At 32.0% G+C, this 15,070-nt stretch overlaps 1 protein-coding gene across 35 annotated transcripts in view; it reads right to left on the bottom strand.

The window, feature by feature from the left end:
• LOC119606397 (PDZ and LIM domain protein Zasp) overlaps nt 1-15,070 on the bottom strand; it is a 180,099-nt gene that overhangs the window by 53,989 nt on the left and 111,040 nt on the right. For all 35 annotated transcript variants that reach the window (XM_037959893.1, XM_037959896.1, XM_037959875.1 and 32 more), the window contains 2 exons: nt 5,325-5,476; nt 1,473-1,629 (listed from right to left, as the gene is read on the bottom strand). In XM_037959893.1, the coding sequence (XP_037815821.1) occupies nt 1,473-1,629; nt 5,325-5,476 (309 nt within the window). The remainder of the gene's footprint in view (nt 1-1,472; nt 1,630-5,324; nt 5,477-15,070) is intronic.

Here is a 15,070-nt window from a genome sequence, read left to right as displayed (position 1 = left end):
TTTTATTTAACTTTTTTTTTCTAAAGTTAATAAATGTTGAACTATAAAGGGATTTAAAACTTGAGATTGAAAGTTTTAAGTAATTGCTGCTGATAAGTACTTTAAATAGTTTTACTCTGAAAGCTTTAAGTGGTATGAGTAACTTTACTCGATTTAATTGAATGCATAGTGAAGCTTAAAAAAGAAGAGTGTAGTTTAAAACGAGAGCGGTTTTTTTGTATTTAAACAATAGCCAAACGAAAAAGATAAACAGTCGTTAGCCAGCCGCAAGCGAGGTAAGTAATCAATTATTGTGCTCAATAAATAATTAGGAGTTTTGAAGAGTATAAGTAGCAGGAGTGTGTGAGTGTTGAAACTGTTAATACTCAATAATATACTTATAGAGGAGCAACACTATTAGTGTTGGATTAATATTGGATTGTTGAATTGAAACTTCTTTATATATTAAATTATTGAAAACTATTTATGTAAATTGAAAGAAAAAACAATTTATTTTCATATTTATTCAATATCCCTTTTTAAATAAAACTAATAATAACAGTAATATTAATAATCCTTTAAATACACAAACAAATCCCAATACATTAAATATTTAAGTATTATTTGCTGGCCCCAAAGGGATATAATGCATATTTCATATTTTGACACTTTTCAAACATAAAAAAAAAGAAAATAAACAATGAATACAAATATCTGTCAACCAAACCATGTAGTAGTAACGGCTGCTGTAAGACAATAAATGAAAGGAAAACAAAGAAAAACAATAAATACTACAGGGATATTGAGTGATATCCTTGAAAAAAAGGGAAACTACTAAGGACCTAAGGAAGAAATAGTCAAGAAAAGGACATATGATAAGTAAATCAAACAAAAATGTTATAGAAAATTTCAATCATTTGTCATGTAATTTTATTAAAATGTCATAATATATTGGAATTGTTTTCAAAGTACAAAGATAATGATGTTAGGTGAAGGAAGTCAGGAAGGAAATAACACTCTTATATACATTTATTTAATCCTTAAGGGTATTTATGGAAATGTATATATTACAAAAACACACACATACATACATACATAAATATCTTTGTCTATATTTTGAAACCCTTTTCAAATGTGAAAGAGAGATTTTTAGCACTTTATGAAGAAAACAGCAAAAAAACAGCTAAAGCTAATTTACATGATTATATTTGCAAAAAAAAAAGAAAAAAGCGAGGGGAAAAAGGTCAAAACAGTATAAACACTAAAAAGGACTAAGAGGTCAGTCAGCAGAAAAATATGTATATGAAAAGTATAATACATTTTTTGGACTACACAAAAAGGATTAGTATAATGAATATTGTGTTGTGCTAAAGTCCAGCACCACAAAAAAGGGTTGATTGTTAGTCTTGCTTTAATGTTCCAAGGGAAGGGGGTATGTTTTAAATTTATTATTTGTTTGGTTAGCTTTCGCATTATCATTAATATGAACTTACAAAAGGTTTGGCCGCATTATTGTAGCCACAGCCGATATGTTGGGACTCTTGCTGTTTGTGAGCCAAAGAAGTTTTCGTCACTGTTTGCAAATAAGGTGAATTGGGTTGGGGCATTTGGCCAGTGGGTTGAACATGTGGACGCCAGGTAGAACCACCTCTGTGAAAATAAAGAAAATTTGCATTAAAATTAAGTTATAATTTATATAGTTTATTTTTAAGTGTAAATAAATTTAAACTAATCGTTTACTTTAGAGGTATTTGATTTTAGTTATATAATAGAATGAATAAATAAAGGAAAAGGGATAATTTGAAGGATAATTTGGAAAGAAATTATTTGTGACTGGTGAAATTAAGAAAAAGGTTAGGGATTAAGTGGAAAATCCTATAAAAATAATATCTCAGAAACTGCAAGAGACAGAGTCCACAAATTTTGCGTGGACAACATCAAAAACCATATGAATGCATAGCTACAGTGCAATGTCATATCCCATCTAAAAAAATCTTCAATTAATTTATCTGAGAAATTATAGCAGCAATTGTTCTCATGTTTTTCGGGGGGACTTTAGTATAAACATAAATGTTTAGGATAAAAAAATAGCGGACTTGCAATAGAAGGCATATGAATTAAACTATAAAATTCGTTTATCTGGAAAACTATCAAAATTATAATCTTAACATTTTGCATATAGAAATTCAACATTCCTATGAATATTTAGAAGAAAAATCGGTGAACTTTCACAAGGGGGTCTTTGCACCTCCATATGAATTAAATATAAAAATTTGTATATCTGAGATACTCTTAGAGCTAAAAGTTAAAATTTTGCAGGAACTTCTTTGATATCCATGTGAACATTTGGGTGATAAATTTACGGACATTTAATAGAGACTTGACACCTCCCATATGAATTATGGACTAGACTATAGTATAGACTATAGACTAAACTATCCACAATACCATAGACAACACCATGCACTAGATAATAGACTAGACTATGGAATACGCCATGCTCTAGATTATAGACTAGACAATAGATTAGAATGTATAGTATAACATTGTACTAGACTAGGCCATAGGCTAGAGTATATACTAGACTATAGACTAGACTATAGACTAGACTATAGACCAGACTATAGACTAAACTATAGACTAGACTATAGACCAGACTATAGACTAGACTATAGACTAGACTATAGATTAGACTATAGACTAGACTATAGACTAGACTATACACCAGACTATAGACAAGACTATAGACCAGACTATAGAACAGACTATAGACTGGACTATAGACTAGACTATAGACTGGACTATAGACTAGACTATAGACCAGACTATAGACTAGACTATAGACTAGACTATAGATTAGACTATAGACTAGACTATAGATTAGACTATAGACTAGACTATAGACCAGACTATAGACTAGACTATAGACTAGACTATAGACTAGACTATAGACTAGACTATAGACTAGACTATAGAATAGACTAGACTATAGAATAGACTATAGACTAGACTATAGACTAGACTATAGACTAGACTATAGACTAGACTATAGACTAGACTATAGACTAGACTATAGACTAGACTATAGACTAGACTATAGACTAGACTATAGACTAGACTATAGACTAGACTATAGACTAGACTATAGACTAGACTATAGACTAGACTATAGACTAGACTATAGACTAGACTATAGACTAGACTATAGACTAGACTATAGACTAGACTATAGACTAGACTATAGACTAGCCTATAGACTAGCCTATAGACTAGACTATAGACTAGACTATAGACTAGACTATAGACTAGACTATAGACTAGACTATAGACTAGACTATAGACTAGACTATAGACTAGACTATAGACTAGACTATAGACTAGACTATAAACTAGACTATAGAGTAGACTATAGACTAGACTATAGACTAGACTATAGACTAGATTATAGACTAGACTATAGACTAGACTATGGACTTGACTATAGATTTGACTATAGAATTGACTAAAGAATTGACTAAAGAATTGACTATAGAATTGACTATAGACTAGACTATAGACTAGACTATAGACTAGACTATAGACTAGACTATAGACTAGACTATAGACTAGACTATAGAGTAGACTATAGACTAGACTATAGACTAGACTATAGACTAGACTATAGACCTAGACTATAGACTAGACTATAGACTAGACTATAGACTAGACTATAGACTAGACTATAGACTAGACTAGACTAGACTATAGACTAGACTATAGACTAGACTATAGACTAGACTATAGACTAGACTATAGACTAGACTATAGACTAGACTATAGACTAGACTATAGACTAGACCTATAGACTAGACTATAGACTAGACTATAGACTAGACTATAGACTAGACTATAGACTAGACTATAGACTAGACTATAGACTAGACTATAGACTAGACTATAGACTAGACTATAGACTAGACTATAGACTAGACTATAGACTAGACTATAGACTAGACATAGACTAGACTAGACTATAGACTAGACTATAGACTAGACTATAGACTAGACTATAGACTAGACTATAGACTAGACTATAGACTAGACTATAGACTAGACTATAGACTAGACTATAGACTAGCCTATAGACTAGACTATAGACTAGACTATAGACTAGACTATAGACTAGACTATAGACTAGACTATAGACTAGACTATAGACTAGACTATAGACTAGACTATAGACTAGACTATAGACTAGACTATAGACTAGACTATAGACTAGACTATAAACTAGACTATAGAGTAGACTATAGACTAGACTATAGACTAGACTATAGACTAGATTATAGACTATAGACTAGACTATGGACTTGACTATAGATTTGACTATAGAATTGACTAAAGAATTGACTAAAGAATTGACTATAGAATTGACTATAGACTAGACTATAGACTAGACTACAGACTAGACTATAGACTAGACTATAGAATAGACTAGACTATAGACTAGACTATAGACTAGACTATAGACTAGACTATAGACTAGACTATAGACTGGACTATAGACTAGACTATAGACTAGACTATAGACTAGACTATAGACTAGACTATAGACTAGACTATAGACTAGACTATAGACTAGACTATAGACTAGACTATAGACTAGACTATAGACTAGACTATAGACTAGACTATAGACTAGACTATAGACTAGACTATAGACTAGACTATAGACTAGACTATAGACTAGACTATAGACTAGACTATAGACTAGACAATAGACTAGACTATAGACTAGACTATAGACTAGACTATAGACTAGACTATAGACTAGACTATAGACTAGACTATAGACTAGACTATAGACTAGACTATAGACTAGACTATAGACTAGACTATAGACTAGACTATAGACTATACAATAGACCAGATTATAGCCTAGACTATAGACTAGACTATAGATTAGACTATAGACCAGACTATAGACTAGACTATAGACCAGACTATAGACCAGACTATAGAACAGACTATAGACTAGACTATAGACTAGACTATAGACTAGACTATAGACTAGAATATAGACTAGACTATAGACTAGACTATAGACTAGACTATAGACTAGACTATAGACTAGACTATAGACTAGACTATAGACTAGACTATAGACTAGACTATAGACTAGACTATAAACCAGACTATAGACTAGACTATAGACTAGACTATAGACCAGATTATAGCCTAGACTATAGACTAGACTATAGATAGACTAGACTACGGACTACACTATAAACTAGATTATTTCCTATAATTCCTTGCTTAAACATTCAATTAAATTTTTGTTTGCATAAATTATTTCATTTAGTTACCTTTGTACAGTAATAACAAAGTTATTGCCGGAACGTACAACAATATCTTGGGCATCTTTGTGGCGTAGATTGAAAACATCGACATCGTTAATTTTAATTACAGCATCACCGGGCATTAAGCCAGCTTGTTCAGCTAAACTGCCACCATTGACCTATAAATAATAAAAACAAATTGAAACAATTAAATTAAAATCAATTTAAAACGGATTTTTATGTGTATTTTAAATAATAAATTAATATGAAATTTACAAACTGAAAATTCATAGGAAATTAATTAAAAAAGGCGTTAAATATAATAAATATCCACAGTTTTCAGTAGCGACTAAATATAACATAAATGTTTAAGTATTTTGAATGCTTGTGGTTAGTGCACTCGGTCTAGTGATGTCCGTCGGTTCGGCCTAAATATTTCACGGCACCAAATCCTGTTTTACTATATCGATGGCTTAGATCGGCGAAATTGTAGTACATGCACAACCACGACTTTTGGATATATCTCGCATACTCAATTTATTTGTTTGTAATATATCATATGAAAGGAACTTTTGACGACTTTCCTATGTGATTCACTGAAGTTTTCCTAACTAAAGCATTAAATTTTTTCTTAAATCTTTTAACTTTGTTCAGAATTTTAGGTATTTTTGTTAAAAATTTTCATTTAATTTTGAAATGATTGTATTTTTAAATCGTTTTATTTTTACTCCCTTTAAAAAAAAGTATTTTTTTCCCATTTAAATACTTTCTCAAACAAATCTAAATGTGTAGCAATTTATAAACGCAAATATTTAAAACAAAATCCGTTAACAACTCAATTATGCTTAAAATAAATCATGATGTTTTTTCTGGTCGTTTGTTATACATATATTTTTTTGGTTTAAAGACCGAAAAACAGCCTGAGGGTCTTTCTATTTAAAAACAAACGTTAAAACGAACAAACAAACAGACAAACAACAATGGTTTCAAATAAACAATTCAATAAAACATTTTAGTTGAAAATATGCACAAAAGCATTTTTGCTTTAACTCCTGCCATTCCAAAGAGTGAGGGATATTACAAGGGAAACTAAAGCAAACCAATTGTGGTCTAATGGGGAGTTAAATAATAAGGGTAATCATGATACACATTAACATTTAAAAGAAATAGGAGTAACCAAAAAGAAAAAAAAGACTAATTACAGTCAAATAAGACAAATTGCACCAAAAGCAAAATGAATACGCTAGTTTAGAGAGATTTTGCTGAAATACCTAAACAGCCCTAATAATAGTAGTCAGTATTTAAATGCATATGTGCATCAACATTTTAGTCAACAATGGCAACATGAACACCAAACACACAAAAAATCGACTGTCAAGAGTTTACATACAGGTCCCACAAAACAAACTCTCTGGAACCAACCAACCAGCCAACAAACAAACAATGCAACATGGCAAATACCAATAACAAATATACAACATTTCCACAAAGTCACAAATGAATTTATTATTGCAACTAGCGTTAAAATTATGAATCAACCCAGATGCTGATGCTGTTTCTATTGCTACTGTGTGTGTTTGTTTGATTATTTGTCTGCATTTGAGTTGGCCGTGATTGCTGCCATTGTACTATTGCCAATGTTTTTGTTTTTTTTTTGCTTGTCTATTTTTTTTGCTGATTTTCGTTTTTGTTGACCAACACCATCAACATTTTGTAAAATTTTAACAAACGACAAATTTGGTTTATTTATTTAAGCCTTTGACTATCTATATGTACATAGGCCCGACCAATCATCCATCCATCTAACTAACTTTTAGACTGTCTGTCTGTCCGTCCGGCTGTCTCTCTCTGTGTCTTCATGTCTATCTAACTCAGTTGATGTTGATTTCTTTTTTATTTTGTGTTCATGCAACAAACAAATGATGCTCGGCATAGCAGTTGCCAAAAACAAACTTAAACCAAAGGGTCGAAAACAACAGCGACAGAAATCAAATCTATTGCATGTGGCGGTTGTAATGGTTTAAATGTATGTGTTATATAAACGTAGATTGAGTATTCAAAAATATACTAGGTAAACCTTGGGACAGCAGGCATGGGTCCGCATTGTCTGGATTATCGACAAGTCCATAGACTGAGTATAATTTGCACTACAGTCAGGACTAAGGACTGACTACATTCTGGACTATAGTCTGCTCTTTAGATTGACTTTACTCTGAGCTATATATTGGCTGAGTATAATCTGCACTATAAACTGACTGCACTATAGTCAAGACTAAGGACTGACTACATTCTGGACTATAGTCTGCTCCTTAGATTGACTATACTCTGGTGCATAGACTGACTATAATTTGGACTATAGTCTTGACTACGGACACCACTACAATCTGGTCTGTAAATTAACTATAGTCTGGACTATGGATTAACTATGGTTTTGACCATAGATTGACTAAAGTCTAGCCTGTACATTAACTATAGTCCGCACTATAGTTCTGATTATAGTCCGACCTATACTCAGTAAAGAGTCTAGACTATAGTCAGTCTATAGTCCAAACTATAGTCACTCTATAGTTCAGACTATAGTCAGTCTATAGTCCGGACTATAGTCAGTCTATAGTCCAGACTATAGGTAGTCTATAGTAAAGACTATAGTCAGTCTATAGTCCAGACTATAGTCTAGACTATAGTCAGTCTATAGTCCAGACAAAAGTCAGTCTATAGTCCAGAACATAGTCAGTCTATAGTCCAGTTTATAGGTAGTCTATAGTACAGACTATAGGTAGTCTATAGTACAGACTATAGTTAGTCTATAGTCCAGACTAAAGTCTAGACTATAGTCAGTCTATAGTCCAGACTAAAGTTAGTCTATAGTGCAGACTATAGTCAGTCTATAGTCCAGACTATAGTCAGTCTATAGTCAAGACTATAGTCAGACTATAGACTATAATCAAGACTATAGTCAGACTATAGACTATAATCAGACTAGAGTTCAGACTATAGTCAGTCTATAGTCCAGACTATGGTCACTATATAGTCCAGGCTATAGTTAATCTATAGTCAAGACTATAATCCAAACAATATTGAGTCTATAGTCCAGACTATAGTAAGTCTATAGTCCAGACTGTAGAAAATCTATAGTCCAGACTATAGTAAATCTATAGTCCAGACTATAGTCAGTCTATAGTCCCGACTATAGTCAGTCTATAGTCCCGACTATAGTCAGTCTATAGTCCAGACTATAGTCAGTCTATAGTCCAGACTATAGTCAGTCTATAGTCCAGACTATAGTCAGTCTATAGTCCAGACTATAGTCAGTCTATAGTCCAGACTATAGTCAGTCTATAGTCCAGAGTATAGTCAGTCTATAGTCCAGACTATAGTCAGTCTATAGTCAGTCTATAGTCCAGACTATAGTCAGTCTATAGTCAGTCTATAGTCCAGACTATAGTCAGTCTATATTCCAGACTATAGTCAGTCTATAGTCCAGACTATAGTCAGTCTATAGTCCAGACTATAGTCAGTCTATAGTCCAGACTATAGTCAGTCTATAGTCCAGACTATAGTCAGTCTATAGTCAGTCTATAGTCCAGACTATAGTCAGTCTATAGTCCAGATTATAGTCAGTCTATAGTCCAGACTATAGCCAGTCTATAGTCCGGACTATAGTCAGTCTATAGTCCAGACTATAGTCAGTCTATAGTCCAGATTATAGTCAGTCTATAGTCCAGATTATAGTCAGTCTATAGTCCAAACTATAGTCATTCTATAGTCTAGACTATAGTCGGTCTATAGTCAGAATATAGTCAGTATATAATCCAGACTATAATCAGTCTATAGTCTGTCTATAGTCCAGACTATAGTCAGTCTATAGTCCAGAATATAGTCAGTCTATAGTCCAGACTATAGTCAGTCTATAGACCAGACTATAATTCAGACTATAGTCCAAAATCTAGTAAGTCCCACTATGTACTTTGAGCTTTGATTCGACTTGAACTGCCGGGTCTGAAGACAAATCTATTTAGATTTTTTGTTTGTCTGTCTGGAGAGTTCCTATTATTTATTCTCCATAGTTTTATGTTGGTTTTTGTGTCCGTCTGTCTTCTGTTTACTAGTTTTTGTTAAATATATTTGATTTTTTTTTTGTTGTTGGGTAAATTGTTTGTACCTTGATTGTTTTGTTGTTGTTTTGTGCAATTTTTGGAGTTTCCTATAGAGAGTCATATAAATTTGTCCGATTAAAATCATAAAAATTAAACAATTGGAATAACTAAAATACATACATATACAAATGCAGATTTATTTGTTTTCAGCAAATACATTTTTAGTGATGCTAACACATTTAGATATATACTAAGTGTTGTCTAAATTTAAACAAAGTTGTTTTTGACTTTATTTGTGTATTTACATAAATTCACTAGTTTTTGAAAAAAATAATTGAATATTTTTACAAAACAAATTTTTCCAATTAAAACATATGTATTTTAAATCAGCGTAGGCATTTCTTTCCTAAGGATTTTACAATTAAATATGTGGAAAAATATATCGCTTGAGATTCTAAATGACCATTAAGTGAAGATTTTTTCTATGATTTTTATAAAGTTCGAAGTTAATACCTGAAGAACACCGTTAGTTTTTTGGTCTATATAAATAAGTTTGTTTATATTAGTGTTTTCATCGAGCGCAGTTCCAGTCGCTATATTTCCCCATTTTTGATTAACTGTTCAAAATATATGTACATATTTCATTTGATTTGGGTAATTATTTTCAAAATTATTCAAAATACATTTTCAAATCCTCTTTGCGCTGATTTTAACAACTTATTTTCCCTTTGTGTATAATAAATTATGTAATATTTTATTTACATACATATTTATTTTTTTAATTAAAAAATATTTACAAATTGGCTACATGTGTTCGTCTGTCATTGTTAAAGCCGGCCTGTTTTGCATTTTAAAATAATAACGTTATTTATTTGAATATTTGAATTATTTTCAAAACATTTGTATGGCGGCATTATATTGTTTTATAAACAAGAGCGCGCAAAAAAATAGAATTAATTTTTATGTAAAATTTTTAATACTGTTTAAATCCTTTAGGGATTTTAATAAAAATATATTTTTGCAAAATATTCGCAAAAAAAAAGAAATCGAAAACGAAAACAAACGGAATAACATAAAGTCCAATATAACAACAACAAATAGAGGAGAATATACAGCTTTACGTTATGTTCAAAAATAGTTAAGGTTTGTATGTAGATTGTATATGGCAATTTATCATGTTATGGGTACCCAGGTGCAATGAGCCAAGCACGTTAACAAATTTTGTACACCCAATTTTAATGTGCTGGAGTTTTTTGTTTTTGTTTATACCCTGCACCATTATAATGGGGGGGAGTTAGTAGACTATTCAATAGACTGGTATATAGACTAGTCAATGGACTTATCTATAGACTAATCAACAGAATGCTTCATAGACTATTCAGTAGATATGTATATACTAGTCAACAGATTGATCCATAGACCAGTCAATAGACAGGTCCCTAGAGTAGATAATAGACCGGTTTATAGAGCATCCATTGGCCAGGCAATAGACTGGTCCACAGACTGGTCAATATAGTAGTCCATAGACTAACAATTTACTAGTCACCAGACTGGTCCCTAGAGTAGTCCATAGACTACTCAATTGACTAGTCAACAGACTGGTAACTAGATTAGACAATAGACCGGTTCATCCATTGACTGGTCTATAGAAAAGGCATATAGACTAGTCCATAGACTAGTCAATATAGTGATACATACTCCAGTCAATAGACTAGTCAACAGACTGGTCCCTAGACTAGACAATAGATTGGTTAATAGAGCATCCATTGACCAGGCTATAGACGGGTCTAGAAAAGACAATAGACTGGTTCACAGACTTGTCAATAGACTCATTCACAGACTGGTCAGTACACTATTTAACAGACTGGTCCATAGACTAGTCAATAGAGTTCTCCATAGACTAGTCAATAGAGTAGTCCATAGACGAGTCTATAGAGTAGTCCATAGACTACTCAATAGAGTAGTCCAAAGACTAGTCAATAGAGTCTAGAGTAGTCCATAGACTAGTCAATAGAGTAGTCCATAGACTAGTCAATAGAGTAGTCCTCAGGCTAGTCAATAGAGTAGTCCATAGACTAGCCAATAGACAGGCCAATAGATATGTCAGTGTACTCATCCTTACACTAGTCAGTAGACTGGTCCACAAACTAGTCAACAGACTGGGTCATAGACCAAGACCCCACATTATGTGTTATTTCGAAATTCAGTTAAAAATACATTCTCGATGTTCGGTTCATAATTGATCCAAATCCATATATGAGGGCCACTTTTCAAAAATCACTTTAAATTAAGTGATATCTGCTGTAGGCTAACAAATATTCGACCATGTTCGACTATACGTGTTTATCTGTTTCTTACAGTGTTTGTATGCATAGAGTTTGGCACAATTTTTTCACCTTTAATATTGGTGTAGGTACACAAACATTAAAAAAAACAATGTTAGTCGGTATGTATATATGTATGTATATAGTTGTATGTATACAATAATATATTGTTATACATATACAACAAATGAATACATACATATGTACATACTTACGTGTCTGCAATGACAACAGCTAAACCAACAACACTAATTGTATTTTCCACTACTAGCGGTCCTTTTTGGCTCGTGCCTCAGTACAGTAGCTGGGGCTGCGAGCAACACTACTGTATGACTTTGCCACAAACTTGCATACAACACATACATATGTAAATATATACTTAGATTCATAATTACGAGAGCAATCTGTAAAGTTATTTCTTAGAAAAAATGTTAAATAAACAAATTCCAAGCGTGGATCCAAAAAGTAAATATTTTCGCTCGATCTTGGTTATCCATCAATCCTTCTGTTATTCGTTTATAAGAAAGATCCTTCCCGAACTACCCTCCTATATAAGACCAATGCAAAAAAACTAACCAACAAACATATAAAGCAACACAGCTAGATAGAAAAAATGTTTTAAATTGAAATCTCTGTACAACAAACGGAAGGAAGCTTATTTGGTTAAAATGGTAAAACACAAAATTAAATTATTTGTTTGCGTTTTTTTGTCTTTGTGCATTGTTATTGTTAGACCAAACAAAACTCTCTAGCTAGCACAAGGAAACATTAACAGACCCACAACAAAAAATGTACTCAGACCTGTATGGGACACATGTACCATACACAACTTAAGCCATGCTACATTTCTTGCCAACTATGTCAGTTTGTGATTGATAAAAATCTTTATATAAATTTTACAATAATAAAAATAAACGAAAAAAAACAAACACCAAAAAACAACATGAAAATTACCATATTCCTTTGTTTTATTACACTATTTCGGGGTTTATTTTTCGATTTTGTTTTCTCTCCATTTCTTTCTAGTGGCACAACTAAATCATTCATTGTTCACTGGCAATTTGGTAGCATTTTCTAGCTGTAGAGAGTATAAGTGCAGTTTGAGGTAGTACGAGTAATTTTCCACAGACAAAAAATGTTTTTAAACCACAGGGGAACATTTATCAAGTCAATAATATATTTTCAATCGACAGTTTTATGACCACCTCGGGTTTAGAGCTGTTCATGTGAGCGTCTGTGTATGTATGTTTTATGTCCAGAGTGTAAGACAAGACAAATTTAAAGTTTAGCCCATGTGTAGTCGGATTTAACAGCAATTGGAAGCACTAAGAGAAAAATATTCGTATGATTTCCAAAATTATACCTTTTGATATCGAAAGAAGGAAGCTATAGTATCCAAATATTTTGACTCTATCTATATTAGTTTTATTTCAAATCTAGTTCAGTTTGAGTTCAGCTCTAGTTCAGTTCTATTTCAGTTCTAGTTCTGTTCTAGTTCAGTTCTAGTTCAGTTCTAATTCAGTTCTAGTTCAGTTCTAGTTCAGTTCTAGTTCAGTTCTAGTTCAGTTCTAGTTCAGTTCTAGTTCAGTTCTAGTTCAGTTCTAGTTCAGTTCTAGTTCAGTTCTAGTTCAGTTCTAGTTCAGTTCTAGTCAGTTCTAGTTCAGTTCTAGTTCAGTTCTAGTTCAGTTCTAGTTCAGTTCTAGTTCAGTTCTAGTTCAGTTCTAGTTCAGTTCTAGTTCAGTTCTAGTTCAGTTCTAGTTCAGTTCTAGTTCAGTTCTAGTTCAGTTCTAGTTCAGTTCTAGTTCAGTTCTAGTTCAGTTCTAGTTCAGTTCTAGTTCAGTTCTAGTTCAGTTCTAGTTCAGTTCTAGTTCAGTTCTAGTTCAGTTCTAGTTCAGTTCTAGTTCAGTTCTAGTTCAGTTCTAGTTCAGTTCTAGTTCAGTTCTAGTTCAGTTCTAGTTCAGTTCTAGTTCAGTTCTAGTTCAGTTCTAGTTCAGTTCTAGTTCAGTTCTAGTTCAGTTCTAGTTCAGTTCTAGTTCAGTTCTAGTTCAGTTCTAGTTCAGTTCTAGTTCAGTTCTAGTTCAGTTCTAGTTCAGTTCTAGTTCAGTTCTAGTTCAGTTCTAGTTCAGTTCTAGTTCAGTTCTAGTTCAGTTCTAGTTCAGTTCTAGTTCAGTTCTAGTTCAGTTCTAGTTCAGTTCTAGTTCAGTTCTAGTTCAGTTCTAGTTCAGTTCTAGTTCAGTTCTAGTTCAGTTCTAGTTCAGTTCTAGTTCAGTTCTAGTTCAGTTCTAGTTCAGTTCTAGTTCAGTTCTAGTTCAGTTCTAGTTCAGTTCTAGTTCAGTTCTAGTTCAGTTCTAGTTCAGTTCTAGTTCAGTTCCAGTTCAGTTCTAGTTTAGTTCTAGTTCAGTTCTAGTTCAGTTCTAGTTCAGTTCTAGTTCAGTTCTAGTTCAGTTCTAGTTCAGTTGTAATTCAGTTCTAGTTCAGTTCTAGTTCAGTTCTAGTTCAGTTCTAGTTCAGTTCTAGTTCAGTTCTAGTTCAGTTCTGGTTCCAGTTCTAGATCTAGTTCAGTTCAAATTCAGATTAATTTTCACTACTCTATTAACTTTTCGGTGTATTTTAGCTTTATTTAAATTTGATTTTGATTTCGATTTAAAGTGTGTTTATTTTGCTTCAATTGATTGAGAGCAAATGGCGGTGGAGGTGACACATAATACTCTTAGTATTAGTCTTTGAAATAGTAGAAGGAGGCGGTAGTTTAAAGTAATTTAAAGTCTGTTTAGATACATGTCAAGTGTTGGCAATCGTGCCAAAATGTCAATTTGTTTTCACAAATAAACACATACACATATACTTACAAACATACATATATTTAACGCTAACTAATTGTCTTACAAATTTGTCATGTATCGATTGTCAGGTTATTTATTGCTTTTTGTTTTAAATAACTTTAAGGAATTGTTATAAAATATTGTTTGTTTAAATATAATTTAATGGGAAAAATTTAATTTAAACTAAAATATATCAAGTAAATTATGTTCGAAATGGTATTAGCATTTGAATTTGAAACTTTAAATCAAATGAATGAAATTGTTATTGATATTTGTATAGAGAAAATGTGTAATTAATTATGTTTAATAGTTATGGATTGTTTTGTTAAGATTATAAAACAAAAACAGTGTTTTGAAAGATTAAAAATAATTTGAACTGCATTATAACTTCTTAAGGATTTTTCAATTTATTTCCTATTTTATTTTTCTAGATGAAAAATATGTTACAAATCATCAAAAAACCCAATATTTATTATAACTCAAAATCCTCTTGTGTGTTTTAAGGTATAACAGAATTGCTTACACAGCAT

The sequence above is a fragment of the Lucilia sericata genome, unplaced genomic scaffold (genome assembly GCF_015586225.1).
Source record: "Lucilia sericata isolate MDLA Ls3-8-SP2 unplaced genomic scaffold, ASM1558622v1 Contig000578F_arrow, whole genome shotgun sequence".
Lineage (NCBI taxonomy): Eukaryota > Metazoa > Arthropoda > Insecta > Diptera > Calliphoridae > Lucilia > Lucilia sericata.
Note: the sequence above shows the minus strand (reverse complement) of the source record. Positions and strands in the feature narration are given on the sequence as shown.